At 39.2% G+C, this 23,916-nt stretch overlaps 1 protein-coding gene across 5 annotated transcripts in view; it reads right to left on the reverse strand.

Annotated features, from left to right (window-relative positions):
* Positions 1-3,315: 3,315 nt before the first annotated feature.
* plekhm3 (pleckstrin homology domain containing, family M, member 3) overlaps positions 3,316-23,916 on the reverse strand; it is a 37,623-nt gene continuing 17,022 nt past the window's right edge. For 3 of the 5 annotated variants that reach the window (XM_028436429.1, XM_028436428.1, XM_028436430.1), the window contains exons 4-8: positions 23,545-23,690; positions 23,097-23,290; positions 18,295-18,358; positions 10,838-10,995; positions 3,317-7,636 (exon numbers count right to left, since the gene is read on the reverse strand). In XM_028436429.1, coding sequence (XP_028292230.1) covers positions 7,474-7,636; positions 10,838-10,995; positions 18,295-18,358; positions 23,097-23,290; positions 23,545-23,690 — 725 coding nt within the window. In that variant the 3' untranslated portion in view covers positions 3,317-7,473. Of the gene's footprint in view, positions 7,637-10,837; positions 10,996-17,113; positions 17,277-18,294; positions 18,359-23,096; positions 23,291-23,544; positions 23,691-23,916 lie in introns of those variants that run through there. The other 2 variants (XM_028436431.1, XR_003672665.1) reach the window with 2 other exon arrangements.

Consider the following 23,916-nt stretch of genomic DNA (forward strand, 5'->3'; position numbering starts at 1 on the left):
AACCTTACAGACGACTGCGTATTATTGTCTCCATCAAGGACAACATGGTCCCAAACTTTAAAACTGTTACAATAATAATGATTAAAAAAAAAAAATACATTTAACATTCCACTCAGTTCCTTTGAAGCAGGAGCAGACTTTGATTTAAATTATACAAGATCTACCGCGCTAGTTGTTGTAAGCTTTACTTTTAACATCGTGCCAATCTTGAGCTGCCACTTTAATGTAAAAGAGTAAAACAAGAGCTTCAGAGAGCACCACATCTTCTCTTTCCCAGATACGTGAATGATCATGGTACCATGATCATTCACACTTTAAAGGCTTCGAAGAACTTTCCATCAGCATTGATATCAATCAAGTAGGTCCAAATACATGGGCGCCTCAATTTTTGGAGGAAAAATCACAATGAAATGCACAATCTGGATCCGATCCAGATGAAAGTCAAGGAACTAACTCGACATAACTGAGTTCATAAAGATCAGCCAAATACAAACCGAGGGATGATTTGTTTGGAATTTTGCCATTGATGAGAGGTAGAAAGTTTGGAAAGTTATTTTACTAACCGATCCAGAATCAGTGTATTGATCCGGAACCACTCCAAAATGTAATAAAAATTTTCCATGGTATAACCTCTATCTTTGGTTGAAATTTTGTTAAAATCTGTTAAAGCTGAACTAAGTAACTTGAGCTTAGGGCTCCCCCTAAAGGACCTTTTTGGTTATGTCACTGTCGTAAACACTCCGCACACCCCGCCGCCTGCCCCACCCCACCCCCCAGCTACATGCGCACCTTTGCTCTCCCAAGGCGGTAGCAACCATCACTGAAAAATCCTAATACAACAGTGACACTAAGGGTGCTTTCACACGTACACAGTAGTCTATAGGATAGTATGTGACCATGTGAACAGTATGAGAAAGAGAGACAAGTAAAATAAATGAATGATGTGGGAGTAATATGGAAGGGAGTGTGGAAATGTGTGTGATGTTTTGGTTTGTGTGCCGACAAAGCGGCTCTGAAAATGGATAGATAGATATATGAATGGATATTTGTGTGTGTGCTGCCTAATGGACCGCTGGGTTGTGAGTGTGTGTGCAAGTCTGTTGTTGCGACGACAGTGTGTGTGATTGCTGTGTGTTGCTCCGTTCCTCAGACAAAGGTCTTCTCTGCCTTTTTTTTTGCTGGCTTCACCATGATATAAGTTTGAGACAACCATGTGCAGCCATGGGGCTGGTCATAATCTAGCATTAGTTTGTATTGGTATGCCGTAAAGCGGTACGTCTTGCCACCGGGTCGGAGGCGGGTAAGTTGCAAGTGCTGTTTTCTTAGCAAAGACAGCAGGGAGAGATGACCCCGCAATCACCCCAAAAACACTTGTATTACCTTCACAGACACTACGAGAAGGATTTATTAAGGTGGAAAAGTTGCTTCGTTCTGCTTGAAGTACTTTTGATACAACCCTGCTAGCAGACAAACAAACAAATAAATGCCTCCTTGGTGGAAGTAATAGTTTCTGGTAAGATGTTTTATAGACTTCCTGCTTCGTCTTCATTAGAATTCGTAAAGTGACCAGTTGCAAGATTTTATTGAGCTTCAAGAATTTTGAATGGATGTTGGTTGTTTTGACTGCAAGTAAAACAAGTAGTGAACCAGTAACACGGTAATGGATAAGCAATAGAAAGAAGTGGCCTGTTTGTCCTGAACCACTAGTTTCTAGTTTTGGGTCTTCCTCTCCTTCATGGACGCTTGAAGACGCACCAGCAGCCAAAGTGTTGCTGTAAACCAGTTATAGGTTTTGGCCAATTCTCCAGACCTGAAACCAACGGAGTTTAAGTAGGACGTGGTTCACACACACAACTCGCTGCAGCCAATACTTAACATACTTTTAAACTTCAGGGTTATAAAGAAGGTTTGGAGTAGCAGAGTAAACTGAAATCACAGTCTCTAGATGACAAACTCAGACCTTTAAAGCTGCATTTTTTTTTAACCCTTTTTCTACTGCATTCCTGATATTTCTAATAAAAGCATTACGCCTTGTGAATACAGTAGATGTCATTTTTACACATTTTTCTTCTTCTTTAGCATTTTATTAGCACAGAGTCAGTTTCTATGGCCATTGGTTTGATTTTGGCAGAGTTGTGGTTTTGCTGAGATTTGCTGAAATTCTAGATGTGGCCAAATAGCCTCTGAACAAGCAGGTCACTGGGAACACTGGGGGCCCTGCAGCTTTTGTGTGGTAGCTTGTTACATGTTGGAGTGGGGGTACTGTGTGTGTGTGTGTGTGTGTGCTCTCCCCTCTTATGTTGGGAGTGCAGGGGCCCGGTCCTTCCCTCCTCTGGGACTGTTGTCTGCATTGCCCCCTCCTCTTCTTTTCCTCCTTAAACTGTCTTTTGTTTTCATTTTCGTTGGCATTTCTGCTCCGTCGTTGTTCGAGCCCTAAATGAGTCTTGACTAGCTCGCAGGCCACTGGAGAAGCACAAAGGATTTTGTTCTACTCGCTACAGTTGATCCATTGTAGCTGTCGCACAATGCACTAATTGGCGATGACAATTAAGCACGGTCGACACTCAGCTTCAATTTGCTCACTGCTCCACCAGCATCACAGGGGAATGTTTCAGCTCGCAACGCACTTAACATCCACATCCACATCCACTCAGGTTTACCTTCAGCACACAAACACACGGCAACGCGTTCGAGGGCAAACACACCGACACATCAGCGCTCACCTCCACATCTTGTAGGATCAAGAGATTCTGTTTGTACAACACACACTTCCCCCTCAGTGGACTCGCTTTGATCCAACAGCCAAGTTTTCTCCAAGTTAGAGAGTTAAGGTGGCTGAAACTGCTCAGCTGGAGGGTCAAATGAAGCATGTTGTATTGTATGGCAGCTTCACTCCAGTCAGAATCAATGTATCAGATCATGTTAGTGGGATAATTAAAATAATACAGATGTATTGATGAATGTGGAAGTGCTAAGATGTGAAATCACTACGTGTCAAAGGAAAGAGAAGAAGTTTATTGGAGAAATAGTCATTAATAGTACACACACCAAACTCAATCCGGCCCTTTCGAGCATCCAATTTGGCCTGCAGAGGAAAATAACAAATAACACGCATCATTGTGTAAATTACGAACTCATTCAGTTGTAGAGATCTCAGTGCCTTCAAATACTGAACACAAATTCAATGAAACTCCACAATATTTGCAGGGCTTTCCATGCTTATATCACATGACTACAGTCATTTTTAATCTCAAATTGTTAAAAAAAGAAGAAAAAAAACTATTACTTTTTTTCAAAATTCTGCATCATCCTTTAGTTATTCAAATTAAAAAAAAAAAGATTTGTTACAAAATGTAGGAAACTTGACAAAAAATTCCTGCAGAGACGGATGTCTGTCACTTATTGCTTGGATATTGTTGGTGCCTTACATACATTTATATGATTTATATCTGGAAGTGCAAACTACTAGGGTACAATTATGTTGAAATTGCTTGTTTTCCCTGTCTATGATATTACCTACCACATCAAACTACTCGCCCCTAAACTGAGTGCTTGACTTATGGCAATAGTCTGTAATGAGGACCACCATTGTTCTTACCCCAGTGTACAGAATTCTCAGGACAATTATGCAATGTTCTGGTGTTTTCTTAAGTTTAATGGTTTTTGATTAGCAAAAATACATTTAAAAAAGGACCGTGACATCACACTGATTCTAAGGGGTTACAGTAACTCAAAGGATTTTTTTTTTAAGGGATTATATACTTTCAGAATATAATCTGATTCTGTGAAGGTTTCCTGTCCTACGTGCATCATCACTTGCATTTTCTTCAAGAAATGAAAATCATCTAATTAGTAGTAGTTGAAAGATTCTTAAGATGATTAATAATTCATTGGTAGATTGTAATTTACAACTTTGGAGAGACTTTTGATCAATGTAGGAATCTCAATTCCACCTTGCAAAACATTTGAAGGATAACAGTGTAATAATCAATTTTATTTATCAGTCCACCAGTTCTCATTGGAAATAAGAAAGTGTACAACAAACAGGTAAAGCAGAGGTTGGAGAGCATGCTTTAGTGTCCATAGTTGATGTGTTGATGAAAAAACTAAGAGAACTGGAGAATTAATAGCTTTAAATTGGATGTGCAGCTTTTGTTGGAGTTTCCGGTCTGTTACCATGACCACAGTTAAAAGAAAAACACATCAGTTTGAATTGAATGACTTGTTTTCATTGGCTGCAACCTTTTAAATTATGATTTAACTCGCTTTTTCTTTACGTCATACACTTTTTGTTTTTCCAAGTCTTTAACGGATGAACCTGCATCGACTGAAAAACGGTTCGTAAACCAATCGTCAGCTGTTAAGAAGTTTGGTCTTTATTGGCATCAGAGACGAGCAGACAAATCTGACAGAAAGAAAAACACAAATAAAAATCCACCCCCTGTATCTGCGTAAGAGTTTGGCATTGTATGATGTAAACAATCATAAAACAAAAATCAAACAACTTAAAATGTGCAAAAACAATGATCGCTTCAGTCCAGTTTAATTACTGTACAGTAGAGTCTAGAATGAGTCCATTGTGCCTAAAACAAGAAACAATGTTTCCAGTCGTGTGACGATCACGTTCAGGCAGAGATATTTCTACTGTCCGCAAGGTCATCATACGTCAACGTTCACAGTCGCACAAAAACAGCCAATTTACACAAAACATGGAAAAACAACAGTGAATCTAATGCCAAATTAATAAATAAACAAACATCAAACTTCATTTTCACACATGTTGAGTTAACAGGTGAAAAAATTAAGAAAGTAAACAGTTTTTGCTACATGGAGGAAAATGATGGAGCTAAGCAGGATGTCAGACTATTCATTCAGTCATTCACATCCTCAAACCAGCTCAAATGTATTTCACTCTGTATGCCCTTGGGTCACTGGGAGCATATTACGTCTAATAATGTAACTTTAAACCACAAAACGTAGCTTTTTGCCTTTAGGCTTATATTCATTTGTGTCGAGTTTGTTTCGACTCTTTCTCTGCCCGATTCTGTTTGCATTTATTTGCTTTATGAGCTACAAATAGAGACAAATGACACCCAGCATTGGCGTCCGGAGCCTGTGCAAGGCTGTGATCAGTAAGCACAACTTCAAATGTGACACCTGCTGAGCTCCATCAACACAAACACAGCTTCACACCAACTCATTAACAAGCGAACGCTTTCAACCCTTTACATTGTAACGCAGCAGGCACGGTCAACGGCTTAAATACTTCATCTGGGAGATCCGCTGACACGACTTCAGGTGTGTTCTTCAAAATAACATGGGGAAATACATCAGTGCATCGATTAATCATACAGTACCACATGCTTCATTAACCGTCGTTCTGATCTCACGTAGAACAAAACCAGAGCTGCAGTTTGTCGGCTCATCACAGCAGCTGCTTTCATCTACTCTACACTATACGTTCCAGTGTTTGTTTCTATGGCTCAAACCAGATAAAAGCTGAGGATCAGAGTGTACACGGGAGGAAAGAGTTTACACTGAAATCAGATGTTTCTGCAAAATAAAAAAACACAAAAAAAAATAAATAAAAAATAGGTGAACTTGGTTCGGATGCTATTTTTGGGGAAATTTCCTTTTGTGTGTCTAATTTACATTCAGCCAAAATCTTCCGTTATTATAAACCAAACCTATGAAAACAAAGTTATTTATCCAAAATGTCATATATTATATCTATATAAACTGTAGCTCCTTTTAAAATGTCTTCAAATGTAGCCACGATAAAGAAAATCAGGTGTGTGTTCCGAGACGTATGTAGGTGAAAGCTGTGGGGATAATATAAAGGCATCTAATTTGCATAGAAATATTAAAAGCTAAAGCCGCTTCACGTCATGTCTGATAGTTTAAAGCAGGACGGGAACACAGGGGAGGAGAAGACGGGAAGGCAACAATGAAAAAATGTGTTACAGCGTTACATACAAGATGGAGGGGAAAACACACACAGACGGAAGTTTCTTTAAAAACACTGTACGTTGATCAAATGTGTGACATCTGTGAGGTAAAATCTTTCATCCAACATCCTAATATTGAGTAGTTAAACATTAGGAGGAAGAAAAGGTGTTTTCTTTAACTCAGCCCTGAGGCTCCTCCCACAAACACACTGACCACCTGAAAACTGCGACTGTAAACGGTTTGTAATTTGCTTCCTCACAAACATTTCATCTGTTATTAAAGACACTCCAATGCTCAGGAGGCGTTAAGGAGCCCAAACTTTTTTGAGCATAGTTTGCATGTTCTCTCCATGTGTTCACAGACACACGTTTTCTCAAACTTCTCATATGGTCTAATATTCATGTTTTTTGGTTACTGTAGGTGGAAACCAGGATGTAGAGAAGAAACCTATGGATAATTGAGTGAAAACACGCAAACTCCACCCAGAAAAACCTGAGATTGAATGGATTCAAAGCTTAGATTTTGATCATTACGAACATAAAGAACACACACACCTGTGCAGCTCACTGATTGACCTGCAAATGGAGGTAATCATGGTCTCAGTGTGTGTGTGTGCACAACGTGAACAAAGCAAATCATAGGATTTAAGTCGTTTAGGAGTTAAAGACCATCTGTGTGGTAATGATGATCCGTTACATGAATAATAACAGGCTGCATGAATTTGAACAAATAAGTAAGCGGTTTATCTTTTTAGTTTGGAGAGAAGTAAAACATGCACCAACAACTTTTCCTCCCGTCTGAGCAGTTCTGGATAAAAACCAGTGAAATGATGATCAAACCTGAGGGTTTGCTGAACAACATAAAACGCATTTAATGCCCAGTTGCTAAAAGCCGACCTTAGCCTTGAACATTGAGCTCATGAGCAGCCGTGAAGCACTAAACCACAAACGTTTTACAGTCACTTTTCAAGGCAACAGTGTGAGCGCTTCAGTCCGATGATTGTTACGTGCTCATTTCAACGTGTGTGGTTACAATTAATGACTGTTTTACTAATATAGTTAGCATGTCTACTACAATACTTTAGCTATAAAAGGGTTTCTGACATTTTTATCCCGACAAACTCAGAGTGTTTGAATGAATCAATATATTCAGTTCATTGACTCATGTTGTCATTGATGGACTCCATCTGTATTTTTGAGCAATTCCCTCCTTGGATAAGAAAGAGGAGGACGAGGTGGCAAATTAGTCCAGTGTTTAACATTTTCTGTGTGAAGACGTTTAGTTATAGAAGACAGATTTCTGTGTGTATCCAAACACTTTTCTTCCTGCTCGACTCATTAGGACAAAAAAAGGCTAAAGGTGTGCATGTGTGAGTCGATTCGAAGGTACACACACACACAACAAACCTGGTGATGCATTGAAAGCTCTTGAATCGTCCTTTGGTCCAAACTATCACCAGGTTTATCCTGTATGTCGTGTAAACATCACTCTGTCCAGGCCTGTTTGTGCCTGTGTGTGTTGTTCTCAGGTGTTCTGGTACGGCAGGTGGAAACACCCAGGACTGTCATCATCAGGCGACCAGAAAGACGACGGCCTTTTGTGGTGGAGCTCCCGGCGGACGCAGCGGGGGCACGGCTGAGCTTTCTGTCGACACTCAGCGTGGAAAACAGCACCGCATAGGTCACACCTGTACACAGGAACGATCCCTCACTAAGCACTTTTTTTTTTTACAAATTATCTTAACGTATCGGGGGAAAGAACCTAATCACCTGAAGTGAATCACATTGATTTATTGGGTTTAAACAAAAACTTAAATTAGGAGGAAAACATAGCATCTCATATTAGAAAAGGTTGTTTAGCACATTTGTTCCGGGATGGAAAAAACCCCAAATATAAATAAAAACTGTCACTTCAGCTTTCTCCTTCATCTGAGTGTATTTGATTAGACTGCACGTCACATGCACACAAGCGCATGAGACAAATAGCAGCAGGTAAGCTTAAGAATCAAAAACTTCATGAGTCGAGTTTTTATGGCTCAACAGCTGCATTTAAGACTTATATACTGTATTACCAATGAAAAGTGTTGGATGTGGTGGCGTAAAGCCGCCTACTACAGGCTTTCTGCATCCAATTGGCCAGTCTGGGCTTAATACTGTAGTTACCATCAAATACCACAGGAATACATATGACACAGTCAAGTACTAATATAGGCATATAACAGATCTGTGACATTTCAAACCATTTGTGTGAAACTAAACAGATGAAACACAGACCAAGGATGGGGTCAATTACTATTACATATTTAATTATCCAAATTACAATTCAACTATGATTACAGTAACTGGCATTTTTTCCAATTACAAATAAATACAAATGATTATTTCTTCTCCTGAAAGTCAATTACAATTACATTCTCAATTACTAAATTTAAATTACAATTTTTCTAGCATTTATTCATATGTTGAGATGATTGTATGTGGTTTTGTATGTGTATATAATGGCATTTTAGCATCTTTATATTTTAGTGCATTAATTATAAACACCCAACTAGTTGGAATTTAGCAATAACTATGAACTCCTTGTAGAAAACATTGGTTACATTCACTCTGTGAGATTTTATTAAACTAAATGATTCTATAATTTCCAACTCTAACCCCATTCTAACCCCTACCACCTGTATGGGTGTGAAGATTCACTGACAGATAGTGGGAAAACTGGATCTGAAACATATTTTAATAATTGTTAACTACACACGTGTAAGCTATAGAATTGTTTTGTGTCAAATCAAATTATAATTGACCATTTTTGTAGAATTTCCATAATTACAATGCCAAAATCAATTATCTTAACTGAATTACAAATTCAATTTAAATATGATTACAATGGCAACAGATTTACCGTTACGATATTAATTGTGCCATAATTGTAATTAATTAATTATTACGCAATTACAATCATAATTGATTGTAACTGTAACAGCTGTTTACGTTCAGTCATCACTGCGTTTCTGTAGCTTCAGTGTCAAAGCGACTGAGTGCAGATAAGTGAACGTTCCGTGGTCTGTTCCAGACGACTCAGCAGATACTACTACTAATCAGTTCACACTTCAGCACAAGTCCCCAAACACAGCTCAACACTACAGGTAGGTGTGAGTGTGTGGACTCCATCACATCTGATCCACTTTATGGTGGACACCAAATGTTTCACGTTTATTTGTGGAGTTTCTTTTTATCTGCAGCTACATTTTTCTTATGATTAAGGGTCAAATTGCTGAGATGAGGTTAAAGGAATGCAGTTTTATCATTGAGAAGAACCAATAAATGACCCTGTACATACAGTGTATGTGTTTTTGTGAGTGTCGCAGGTCTCTTATCTCGTGATAAGCTCCTATCTTTCTCTGCTTTCTGTCACTGAACTCCAGTGTTAAGAATGAGGCTGTGGGTTGGATCGTGAGAATCCCAACAGTGGCCACATTTACATGGGAGCTTTAATATCTCTTTATAGCAGAATAAAAGCTAGTTCTTCTTTAAACTGACCTTGTAAACACTTCATTCCTGCTAATGCTAATTTAATTCCAAATTAAACTTAAATCCGAAGTACGTGGCTGGTTTATTCCAATTTAAATTCTGAATTTAAAAATTCCTCTATCTTGTAAACACTTAATTGCCCTTTAAGTTAATTCTGGATGTCCTGCGCATGCGCATCAATATACCGACATTCTATCCGTACACAGCGCCCTAATTTGGTCAGTTTAGGTCACGTGATAGATCAGTCATCCGCCAGTTTAGGTCGCGTCACTAAGACTAAACCTCACACTAAACCTAACCCTTAAAATTGTTGCAATATTGGGTTATAATCTAACCCTAACCCGGACCCTAAGACGCTATATACTTGTATTTCGGTAACCGCATGTACCAATAGCAACGGGGGTTGTCCATGCGGCAACCGTACAAATGGACACTTTCTTTATTTGAGTGTATAGAGTGGATGGATGGAAACATAAACATGCAGAGACCGGAGACGGAGTAAATACATCCCCGTACTGCATGTACAGGCAGTTTATCATTGCGCCGGTTAATAGAGCTATCTTTATCAGGGAGCTAATATTTATTCCTGGTTATTGTTTTCCAGAGTTTTACTGGGCTTTATTTATCGGTGAGTAGTTCCTATAGCCCTTCTGCTCCGTGGACCAAAGTGTGTTATTGTCGAGCAGTTGCTTCAAAACTTCAATCACAATAAAAGTGAAAACAGTTCTCATGTGTGGTCTTCTATGTTAGAGCCGACAATAAAAAGTTTGTTGTGTGTTTTTCCCAATAGACGTGATACGTCATGTTCGCCCCCCCTGTCCAATCAGAGCCTTCCCAACCCCCAGACCTAAAGTGGAATTGAATAAAGCCGAATAAACCGGTTTTCCATGTAAACCTCAATTCTGAGTTACCGTTTCCATGTAAACACAAAGCAGAACACTTTCATTCCGAATGATGTAATTTGGTGTACATTGGGGTTGGGCGATATGGACCAAAATTCAAATCTTGATAATTTTCCACAAAACGTTAAATTTTCTGATGAAAAATGAAACACAGACACATTTATTAACTAACAGCTACACAATATGTGCCACTGTTGGCTTTTTTCTCCTATAAGGGACAGCATGTGTGAGTAAATTATGTAGTGTATCTTGTTTAGGGGAAGGTCTTACTATAAAATAAGCTATAAAATAAAAATATATCGATAGAGGCGATACTGGCCTAGAGTACATACGCAACTTGATCCAAACCCCCAAATCTGTTTTATTTCATTTTGATAGATAGGCATACTACATGAACATCAATTTTACAGAAGATTTTCATTGTTTACATTCCCACAGATCTCACGTGAGGGTTTGTACCTTCGGGTGGCGTTCTCCTGAAAGGGGTAGATAACTTGTCCGTTTTGGCAGAGCTCGCAGATGAAGCCTTTTTCTCGACACAAACTGCAGCTGAAAACGTGCGAGCTGGCAAACTTTATCACCTTAGACAAGAAAGGGGCCAGTTTTCCATCAATCACCTGAAAGAAGAAACAAAGACTGATGATGAAGACACGGATGATAACATCCGGCCTGAAAGACGAAAACACAGTACGGGCGAGATCTGAGAGTGGCTCAAAGAAGACTAATGAAAGATGACCTCAGCCAGTCTCTCTACTATATATTTTATAAATAGAGTACAAGCATCCAAAAACAAGAGAAAACCATAAACCCTTTCCTGTGTTTGAATGGCAAAACTTAGCTAGTACCTTAAAGAAAAGAGGCGCATGGGGGTGATGCATGAATGAAGATAAATCCAAGCAGAACCCCAAAGATATTGGAAAGTTAAGGCAAAATATTGTTTTTTCTGGTTATCACAGCAATATAAATGTAGCTGCACAGTGTTTTTAAGAAAGAAACGAACAGTAGCAGCAGAGCCGCGGTGTAACGTAAAGAGCGGCAGTGCTACAATATGTGAGAGAGGTCTTGAGAGAGCGCCTGCATTCACATACAAGTGGTTTCACCTGGCAGAGCTCTGGACCTCCCAATTATAGCCTCCTTCATGTTGTTTGTAGGAGGACGAGTGAAGAGAGCAGGAAGGAACCACACACAAAAACACAGAGGGCGCGCAGCAGGGCCAACAACCCTTTACAGCGAGATATTCAGCCGTGGCTGAAGGACAGTATGAACATAACCCGTACAGTGTAGTAGGGACACTGTGCGAATTGTAACCAAACTGTAAATAACAGAAAACCACTTGGTTTCAATCACACTTACACATCACAGACATTTGGTGGGTTTTGTGACCTCTAGGAAACCACTTCAAAAGCCGAGCTGATTTTTTAATAGCGTGAACCTTACTGCACTCGAAAAACTGTGTGAAAGCAAAGCAGTGCACCCTTAAATGTGTCTAATTTATCGTCTACGTATCATGGCGCTCAGTCCATAAAATAAATGCTCACAGACGTAGAAACAGGTACTTAAAGTGTCAGACGGATAAACGCATTTCCCTCCACCCACACCAAACCTAAGCGGTCTGGTTCTGCCCATTTCAGACGACGAATGGCTCTCCTGATGGAGGCTGACAGGCTCAGTAATTAAGGCCCACTATAATTGGACTGGGCAGCATCAGACGACTGGCAGCAGAGCTTTGGTGGCTGACTGGATCTCAAGGGGGATGATGGGAAATCTGAAAGAAGGCACGGACGGGCTAAAACAGGGTGACGAAGTAAACAGGCGGAAGATGAATGCTAAAAGTAAATCAGCGGCTTTGTGCCTGCGTAGGAAATGCAGCTGCGGTGTTTCTTTTTTCTAACCCTGAAATATTCAAGGTGAAGTGTTGTTCTTTTAAAACATCATCCAAAATTTCTTTAAGAGTTAACAAACAGTTTACCAGCTCACTGGTAAAGGGAGCTTATTCACACAAGAACCGACTGCTTTATTCATCAGACAAAACAAGGCCAAACATTAACTTTGTTTGTCATTGGTCAACCAGCAGATCTGTGAGCACATGCTAGGCAGAAATTATTTGGTGTGAACAAAGTATTTTTGATAATTAGTTTAAAAGGCAGTAACGTAATAAAAATGTTATTAATTTATGTCTTGTGAGAAAAGTAGTTGAGGCATGCCTTTAATTCCACATTCCACACTTTATCAATGTTCTATAAACCTAAAGTTTAACATTTAAGAAAGTTTAGCAAAACAGGATTATGCAGCTTTAACTAAAGGCGAGCATACACTGTGTGATTTTTTTCAATCATTGTACTCAGCTCCAGCTCAAACTGTGAGACTCAATTGCAGAGCCTGAATGTGCGCAGCTCATGATTAATGTTCTCACACTATACGGACCGGCACTCTGACGCGACCTGACTGCTCACACTGTACATTCATACATGACACGTCGGGGTCTTGCTTCCAGAAGTTCAACGTACAAATTAGAAGAAGAAGAAGAACTCTGAAGCGTCACCATTAAAACAGAAAAAGAAGAACCCGGGAGTGGATAGACACTCGCAAACCTCAGCAAAAAGAGCTTTAAAGAAGAAAAGGCGGCGATGAGATGGACCAGGAACTGGCTGTGCAGACGTGGTCAGTACGGTTCATCAATTCTACAGCGGCCCTACGGTGCTCACGCAGTGTGAGAGTTTGAAGTAAGCCGGTCCATGTATATGTACTTCAATAGTGCGATACCCTCAACATGTTTGATTTTCTTACGGCCATACGATTGCTGGTCGTGAGGTGTTAATCCCTTCTTGTGACCCCATGTATACTGATGGAGCCATTTTCTAAGTTTAAATAATTTAATATTTTATCTTAAAGTGGTTAATTTACTGTTTATTTAAATATAAAGTTGTTTCTTTTTGTGGGATTTATTTATTTTATAGTTTACACTGGGTAAATTCTAAACGTTGACTAGGTGAGCCTTCATTAACTGGGCAGGTACATAGGAGGGGCAAGCACAGGGAAGGTGAAAGGTTTTTTACCTGAACCTGAATGTCAATGAGAAAACGCCAAATTGTCGGCGATTTGTGAAAGGAATAAACCAAAGAAAACGAAACATTGCTTGGACATTTATATTTTTGGGTCCAGTGTAAAGTCCACTTTCTCTGTGCCCCATGAACATCGTTTTGATATTTTTGCCATAACAATAGGTCAAAAACCTCCCTTAAAGTAGATATTTTTGGAGCTAAATGCCTGGATTGCACCGGTGTAGAGGATCTCCGCTGGATCGCAAAGCGCGACAAAAACTACATTAGAGGTCCGCAAATGGAGATCACAAGCCTCCTCAAACACCCAGAATGTGGCATTTAAAGCTTTACATCCGTATTGGAGAAACGGCATCCCTAATGGAGGGTTGAAGTCTTAGTTTCACTGCCTAATACAGCGGTTTGAAACGGAGTTACATGCACTGTGTGCCAACACCGGGACAATTACGCAGTGAACTCATTCACAAAGTGGAAGGTAACAGAGAATCGACGCATCTTTTTGTCATTTCCAAGTGACTTTAAATCACTGCAAATGAACTATGAACAAATAAAAAAAACCCAAAGTCAAAGGACAATGTCGAACAGTGTCGCTGTGTTTAAAGCAAGCAAAAAAGCATATGTCACAAATGCAGGTCATGATTGATTCAAATGATATGAAATCAGTGCAACACCAGCTGGGAGAACTGCTACAATGTTGTGCTGAAATAAAGGATGTTGATGAATCTTTAATAGAATTGAAATTACCTGCATTTGAAGTGGAAAAAGAAATGAAACATTTTCAAGATGAAATGACTGTGCTGTGTGATTTCACTGATAAAGCAAAGGTGTGGTTATCTGATGCTTGCCACCTTCATCAACAATTAAATGATGAAGATGAAGAGGACCCTTATGATAAAAGTGTGGCCTCTGATAAAATCAACCTAATGCATCAAACATTCTTATAAAGGAAAAACAAATGGGGTCGAATTCACAACTTTGCAAAGTTTCATCAACCTCCTCTGCCAGAGCTGGAGCTGACAAAGCAGCACAGATGGAGCATATGTCTGCTGTAAGAAGCTAAACAGGAGGCAATCAGAAGGGAACAGGAGCAACTGGACCTGGAAACTGAACTGGCTGCAACAAATGCTAAACTTCACGTGCTGGGAACTCACTGACAACGCAGTGCAAAAAGATCTGATGGAGTGAACTCTTACTTTGACAGACATTCAAATCTTTTCCTGAACCAATTATGCCTGAACAAATTGTAACAAATATTGGATTACCAAAACACATCTTTTAAACTCAAGCAGCTGTAAGGCCACAACAGCCAATGGTTACAAAAGTTGAAAGAAAATCAATAAAGACTTTTTCCCCAGGTCGAGAACCCTTATATATTCAGACAAATGTTTAAGGCGGTCTGCATGATACTCTAAAGCTGTAGCCAAAAAAGTGACTGCACTGCTTGAATATAATTATTTGGGAGGCATTTTTTTAATACCTATGTAAATACAGGGTCAATTCTGCCTTTTTTTTTTTAACCCTTCAACGCACGCACACATGCACAAACCCCTTTCTTTTCTTTTTTTTTTTACCTCATCTCGATCAATCCATCCATCATTTACAAACTCCTCCCCCTTCAGTTTGCCCTCCCTCCCCGTGCCATGCAGAGTCTTTGTGCACAAAAACCCCCTAATCCTCTAAAACTGCTGTTTAACAGCCACTCGCCTGGCCTCCTCTCTCAGACAGACACACACGCACACACATTGACAACTGCAGCTCCGTTGAGAAAGTGGAAAGCCAGCTGGGAGTACGCAGCTGGAGAGACCGGGGTGAACCCTGTTTGGATAACAGGCTCTTCTCTTTCTCACACACACAAACAGAAAACTTGATGCATGGTAAAAGACAGCGTGTGCGTGCTACAGGTGGAGGAAGTTCCCTTACTTTTCTGTATCCCACCAGTAAGCCACTTCATCCAGCAGATATAAAGACAATGTAAAATGTACAAATGACCTTCAAACAAGAATGAAAAAGAAGCCACGCGAGGTAATAAATGAGTTCTTAGTCCTTAGAGTAAATAATTGAAGTCATTGCATTGAAAATGTAACAGTTATGGTTAGCCAGGCACTTCACTGATGACCAAATCACTTTAAAAAGATAACCTTACCTAAATTTACCAGTTTTAAATAAGTTAAATCATAGCAACTTTTTAAAAAAAGCCCACTTTGCAAACTCCGGTGTTTATATACCCCATTTGAGAAACTACATTTTACACTAACGACTTAAAAATGAAATTTGATGGCAAAACTCTTTTCTAAGCCTTATTTTATAGTAACATCATTTTCTTTATTGCTTTTTTGATGGAAGTGAACTCACAACTTGTCAGAATTCTAAAGAAAAAAGAAAATAAAAGCATAGACAGAAAGCACCTAAAGTTACCTTTTCTCTCAGCATATGATCTTAACCAAGGTTCACATAAATTAAATAGATCAATAATTAAGGAATTTTCACATAACTAGTCAGCAATCAGTTTACTATAATTATAAACCTATGACTAAATAATATTTCACAACATTTTCTTTGAATTTCAACAAAATCGTGCCACTACAGATAAACAAAAAAATCAAATAATACAATCAATATAATAGAGACACAAATTAACTGATTTCTTCTAATGAAATGGAGCCATAGGCTGAGAAAACCGAAAGAAACGGCGAGAGAAGATTCAAATCTTCCTTAAATGTAGACTTTATGTGAAAATTAGGAAAAACACAAAATAAATGAAATTGCAAACATCTAAAAAATGGCCCTTTTTATTTTTCTTATTTTATTATTCAAGTCAGGAAACTGGAAAGCAGATTTAAAATGATATACGTAGACTTTTACGAGGTGTCGACGGGTTCGTTTACCTCTTGACCTTCCTCAGTCTCTATGAAATGTGAGCTGCTAAATTACCATCTTTGAGGTGGACTGCCCTTCCATCCCAGTTTCTTTTTCTATGAAAGTTCGCTCTGAACTCAAACCATTGGCAAAAAACGGAAAACATCTAAGATTTACTTAACAGGCCTCTGTGTGTCTGGAGAAGTGTAAGAGGAGAGGCATGCCGGGCATAGAGGGAATGCCAGGGTGTCACACAGGAACCTGCACTCACTCCATGGTACTATATATTTCCTCAAACAAAACCAGAGAAACCATCCTGAAAAGCCAATCGGGGAAGGAGGAACTGCCGTGTCCTTAGACAAACACATATGGCATCCACAGAATGAACTGGGTCCTAATCATGTATATGGGTGGAGGATATTTGTTTGGAGGTGAAAAGGCTAGTGCAGTCCGGGTTTAAGCCAGGAGAGTTCAGCCTCCACTGACCTCTGTGCTGGAACAAAAAAAGCCATGTTGATTAAGAGCGTCGTTTTATTCAGAGGTTGAATCAAAAGAAACAAGCTTGTTAATATGGAAAACCAATTAGGAGGCGGTGTGCTTGAGAATCTCTCAGACAGAGGAGAGACAGGGGTGAGACTGGGGGAGGAGAGGAGGTGAAGGAGCTGAGCCGACTCTCCCAAAAACACATTGTTATAATTTTCATGAAACTGCTCTAAAATCGGGTTTTTAGAGAAAACCACAAAGTTGAATGATGCAGAAATAGATTTAAACACACAGAAGAGGATAAAACACACACGTGTGCTAAGCATGAGTGCGAGACCTTAGGGATGTTGGGAAGAATGGAGCGATGTCACGCTTTGTTTTTCTGCCTGTTGATTCTGAATGTGACCAATTAGTGAAGCAGAGAGAGTAGGAGTGTGGGAGTCGAGGAGGAGGAGGAGGAGGGGCTTCAGTCTCTTTCAGTGCGAGTCTGTGGCCGAGCTCTGAGTCAGAGTGGGGTGAAAGGAAAAAAATGGGCAGGGTCCCACATAATGAACAGGATGGCAAACAAAAGAACTTTTCAGTCATTTGTGGTTTTGTCCCTCTGACCCCCAACTCAGTGACTCCAAACTGAACTGTTTCAAGGCCTGGGCGTGTTTCAATTTTTTGTTCTTATGTCGGATGAAAGGTTTATTCTGCTTTTTTAAGAAAGATAAATCTCCAACAACAATAATCTTAAGCAAATTAATGAGGTGGCCATTGAATGCTCACATTCTAAGGTATGGCATATATCTTAAAGAATGTAGACCAGCAAATTAAATGCTTACACTTAAACACCACAGAATCTAAAGGCTGAGTTTTTCAGATGCCTTATAAGAATTCTTTCCGACACCATTGTTTTTCTAGATCAGGATGCTTAGAGGAGCAAACCCTTCTCCAAATGAGGCTATTAGAGGGTATTACCCTGTTATCACAACAGTGATAACGGGTAATAGAAAAAGAGCAAAGGCTGCCCATAAGATTCACCCCAGCCTTATTTTCATTGGACTTAAAAACAAATTCTTCTACCATCAGACATTTAAAAAAGTGGAAGGACTTATATTACACTATATTGTGTCATGGCCTACTCTGTGTGTTTTCAAGCTCAGTGTAGGTTTATTTGTATCTGTGTAGCATTTGGTGTCTTTCAGGTATTCCTGCTTGAGTTTTCAATCCCAGTCTTGTCAGTGAGTGTGTCAGTCACAGAATGGACGCTATTTCAATGTCATTGTTTTCCCTACTCGTTTGCTGTGGCGTCTTCCTACCTCCAGGACCAGTTAAGTCCGCTTTTGTTTCCTTGTGTTTTTTTCACTTTTTCATTTTGAGTTTTTGTAAATAATCTTAGATTGGTTCATGGCTCTACTGTTAGATCCTCCAACACTTCACCGTGTGACACAATGTCAAAAGTATTGGACAATTTACCTCAAATCCAATTATAGCGACAACTACTTTACTAAAATGGCGTATGTGTTGAGTGTGTACCTGCTGTAGGTCAGCCAATGAGTACAGGTGAATGTGCTGTAGAAGGTACTCCCGTGGGAAAATCCTGTAACAAGAAAAAAAAAATAGGTGAAAAAATTAAATAGATATTATAGAAAGAAGGCAGGCATCAGTTTTGAACAACTAAAAGAGGACGATACAAGTGTTTTATTATCAATTTTAAAAAGTAATGTCAAAAGCGAAACATAACCCATCACATGAATGCAGCTGAATAATAAAACTTAGGTACTAATCCACATGAGAAATGTCTACCTTTGAACAATATCAATCCAAATCATATATCTGTAAAACATTTATTCAACTAAAATGATTTAGCTGATAAAACCAAGTTGCATTTTAGTCAAAAGACTACGACTATAACAAAAACAAAAATTTGCTGTCAGAGTTAACACTGTAGCAAAGAAAATGCCTTCCTCAGTTTCAGATTAAACACAGGCTGTAAACATACTGAATGCAGATCGGCATCTCTGGGTCTGTTTCCAAACAATACTTCCAAACACACAAGCATGCAAATAAAGTAAATAAATATGATCACATAGCAAATAAAGTTGAAGCCTAAGCTTTCACTTGTGGCACCATACCAGTGCTTAACAAAACAGCTTTAAAGTGAATCAACATGCTTCAGATTCTTTATGAAAATAGGCAGAAATCTAGAACTACAGAAACGGGTTGGAGAACATTTTTCATCTGAATCAGCTGTCGTGAGGAGATAAAATACATGACAGCTATAATGCTGAGGTTGATTCGATGTATCAATTAGGAATTAAGCTGTAATGGTTAAAAGGATGAGGAGTGGATTCAGTAAATGAGTGTGAAACAAGTGTGTGTATGTGTGTGTGTGCGTGTGTGGGAGGCCTCCGCCTAGACGACTTAGATTGATGGCACCAAGCTAAATCCTGTCTAAAGCTGGTGTGTGTGTGTGTGTGTGTGAAATCTAGACTCCTTGTAGAGATAAAAACTGACATACTACTCTGTTTGGTATGTTTCCAATGGCAACCACTTCAGCATTCAAATGACGAGGCGATAAGGCACACACGCACGCGCGCGTGTGTGTGTGTGCAGTCAGAGCTTAGACTAACATTTTTGGTGCTTTTTAATCTTGGTAAAAAAAACAACTTGAGGACAAAACATCTTTTAAGACAAGCCTCGACTAAATAACAATAATAATAATAATGATAATAATAACAACTAGAAAAGCACTCGGAGAGCGCAGACCTCCTCCAAGTAGCTCAAACTCAGCAAACAAGCTCCGGTCACGGGAACATGGAAAACTCAGACTCATGACTATTTGTCAACACTGAGCTGTGTTACCATGACTACCTGTCAACATTGAGAGAACCTATGACATCATCAACAAGAATTTCCACAGTGTGGATGGGAAAATGAATGGGATATATATATATATATATATATTTATTTTATTTTTTTGCCTTTTGGTAGCCATAACATCACCAAAATGTAATCAAATGTTCCTTGTCCCATGTATCAATTTTCCTGAGAATTTCATCCAAATCCGTTGCTGATTGACTGACAAATAAACAGAGGTTAAAACTTAACCTTCCGTTCTGTGCTTCGCGCTTGATGGAGGTAATAATGCATTGGATTTTATATAATGCTTTTTCTTAGACACTCAAAGCACTTTCGATTGATGTGCATTATTCTTTCACTACTGGTGCGCCATCGGTCCCTCTGACCACCACCAATCCTCACACACCACATTCATACTAGGCAATGTGGGTAAAGTACCTTGTGCAAGGACACAACAACAATGACTTGACTGGAGCGGGATTCGAACCCCCAAGCCATCGGTTATTAAACGACTCATTCCACCACTGAGCCACGGTCGACCCAGGAGTTGCCTGGTAACCTTGGTAACTAGCAACATTAATACAAAACTCATAATTTTAACTCAATAAAGTCTTACCAAAAAGACAATTCAGTGTTAAATTTGCTGATAAAAAAAATGCCACACAAGCATATTGCTCAACAAACAGCTGACAATAAGTTCCATTTATGGCTTTTCTCCTATAAGGGACAGCATGTGTGAGTGAGTTTTGTAGTGTGGCTTGTTTAGATGAAGGTCTGGGTTAGGACACATTCAGTGATTATCTAACTGTGATTTTTGAATGTTGTTCTGAGAAGCAACAAAAGCAGCAACTCCTAAAACAAGTAATTTATTACAGAACAAGCTATAAAAAATATATTTAGATATATATCTCAAAAATATGGAAAAATTGTAAAGAAGGACACTGTTTGACTGTACTCTATGAATAATATTAAATACTTGTATGATGTGAATTGTACTGTGCGATTGCATAAATAAAAATTAGTCAAATTTTTTTAGATATATCTCAGATGTAGGAGATATTGTCATTTTCTATATCGCTAAAATAGAAAAATGATGATTTTTTTTTAATTTATTTTTTTACTTTTTTAGAACTCCATCAAACAAAAGTCATAGTTATGGCATTTTTGTGCTATCCACCATTACCTACTGAAATTCAAAACCTAGGTAATTATCAAAGCAGGTGAGCCGTGCATTTTTAACACTTTTACACGACACACCTGAGAATCAACTGATTAGAGTTTCTACATTGAAGAATACATTTTCACTCTGTTTGCGTTACTATGCACTTCTTCCAGGCCCCACTGCTATACACAGCCTATAGCTCCTCTTGTGGTAGTGCATGTTTGCATGTGCTCCACGCCCAACAGACACCTCTCTTCAGATCCCTCATGATGTGAACTAATGTCTTTGGGAAGGTTTTAGCGCCACAGCCCTCATCAATCGTGCTCTGTTTGGAATTGGCGGGGCACTGGCTGACACTGGCTAATGGGACAGAAGTAAACACAGGATGCCATGATGCTGCACTGCTTGGACTAACAGGGAATTCCCAACATGCTTAAATCAATTTCTATCAATGTCTTAGCAACTTTGCATGTAGCAGTGCAGATTCATTCCATGTTCATTTGCTCCTGTTTGACTTAAGCACAAAAATGATCGAATGCATTGTTAAAATAAAGTTATTTCTGAATTCAAATCCAGTATGCGTTTGTGTGTGTGTGTGTGTATACAGTATGATAAAGTGACCTGGACTGGGTCAGGAAACATCCATCAGCATGCAGACAGGGCTTTCAGTCGAGGACCTCAGTCAGATAAACAATAATCTGGTCTGAACACCACACATATCAGTGTATACATATACAAGCACATGCAAGCAAAGAGATGCATGTCATGAAATGAAGGTCACTGCTGGTGTGCTTGTTGTTTACTGTTTGACAAACTTTCATTTTAAGACAAGACTGAAGATGTTACCATCTCAAAAAGCACATATATAGTTAGGGCTGTGCTAAATCTGAGCAATTTTCTAGTTATGCTACTGTAGGTAGGAAATAAAAAAGTACAAACTAAAACTGGTGTCTGAAAAAACAACCCAAATTAAAACTGACCAAAAACATAAAAACATAAAATTGTCAAGCAATATGTTGACAGAATGGCTGAGAAAGCTATGACAATAACTGAGCTCCAATACGGTGTTCAAGCACATCTTAAGTAGTGCAGGGAAGGCAATCGGGAGATTGGGACACCTGAACAGAGACAGGAGGCGGCTAATCACTTTATTAAACACACACATGACAAAGAAGACAAAAAAAAAAAAAAAAAAAAAACTAAACCACATGTCGAGGAAATAAAATTAGGAAACAAACACAGAAGCAAATGAAACAACAAAATTAATTGACTAAAGAAATAATTTTGTTCTACATTTTTGTTTGAAAATGCAGCTTCATTTACACCTTCCAAAGTCAAGGACTATATTTTCTTGGGTATATAGCTGTACTGGCTACTTTCCAACAACTTTGAAATTATTCTGGAAAAATCTGAGTAATCGGGACATAGAAAGCACCCTATTGGCTGATGAGGGTGCCCTTCAAATGACTCAGCCAATCAGAAGGTGCAGGTAGGCAGGCTAATTCACGTGTTATCTGATGATGACTTGCCATCGACACACACTCACCTCCTCACGTCTGTATATTAGTCCATTTATAGCTTTTCACGATCAGTTTTTACTGTAATTAGGCTAATACACCGCTCCGTCCCTCAGTTTTTCTTACCGTGAGTTCTACCTGCGTGATCGCGCCTCGCCCAGTGCTCGTCGGTTGGTAACTTTATACTGTTTATTGTTTCCTACTATTACAAACTAGCTAAATTTTCACTGCATTTGGGCTGTTGCTGAGCTCTCTCCTAAAGTGAGCTTCTCTACTAGCCCCAGAGTCAGGAGCTGCGATCACTCCTGGGCAAACCTAATGTTATGATTTGGACAATTTATACCATTTATTATTTCCTCCTGTTGCAAACAGGTTGAGGTATCTTACATTTTATACCTTATTGTTTGTTTTATTTATGCTCTTTCTGCTGTAAAAGCAGACAAGCCCACAGTCCTCCCCAGTCCACAAACTTCAGTCAATTAGCTTTTTTAAATTTAAGCAAACACCTTATTTTAGCCATAGAGAATGAAAAACAACCATTAAACAGATGTATGACTTCTGCAGTCACCGTCCCACTAGTCACCCCAAGGGGTGATGGTCTGTAATATTCTGCCTCCCGACAGCCACTTTCACTGCATGGTCGTGTGCCGACTTGTTGAAAAACCTACACAGAGCACTCTGCCGTATTGGCCGCATTCTCAAATTTAAATGAATAAAATAGCGGCCTATACAACGGAAATGATATCTTATCATAAGTACAACAAATAAAAATCACTGAAGTACTGATGCAAACATACCTACGCCTGAGATCCTCAGCTACTGTTGCTCTGCAGTTGAACAAATAGGCCCGCAGTGACTGAAGCTGCTGGCGGAGGCTTAACACTGTGCTGAGCGACTCACAGTGTTCGTACAGACAGGGGTTGAGTTGTTGGATGTCCAAAAGTGGCTCCTCATACACAAACTCCAGGAACTCCTTGGCCTGTTTAGATACCTGGGTGAAAAATGTAGAGCCTACATTAAGACTAAGAACAGGAGAGAGAAAATCTACAATATACCAGTGCAGTTTGTAATGAATGCTAAATGCATCTGATTCTACTTCACTTTGACTCATTATTAGTCCTCTAATGTATGAACATATTACCTTAATGTATGCACACAGGTAAAAGCTACTGTAGCACAAAGACACTCAGAAACATGAAATGGCATAACGGCTTTTACATGCTTTAGGTGTGTGTGATTGCACACCTTGTGCTTGCTGGTGTCCCAGTTGTGCAACAAGCGTGCTGGGATAAGGAAAGCGTTGTCTTGATGGCAGCTTTGGCAGTAGTACCAGCCGCTGTAGTAACACACCTTTGCTTTTCCTCTGGACAGACCCACTGGACGCTGGCAACCTGAGGGAAAATATCATGAATTTAATCCAAAACATTCACTTAACACTTGCTCAAGAATCAAGTCCAAGATAACATCTCTGCTATCTTGCTAAAGATTGTTTTAACCAAATGCTTTCAGGTTTTCACACATATTGAATTGATTTTCATGCAAATATATCAGTTTCATCCTGAGCTTAAACTGAAAACATGTTGTAATGCTCTCATTTCTAATGTGCTTTGAGTCAAT

Source organism: Gouania willdenowi, chromosome 21, assembly GCF_900634775.1.
Source record: "Gouania willdenowi chromosome 21, fGouWil2.1, whole genome shotgun sequence".
Lineage (NCBI taxonomy): Eukaryota > Metazoa > Chordata > Actinopteri > Blenniiformes > Gobiesocidae > Gouania > Gouania willdenowi.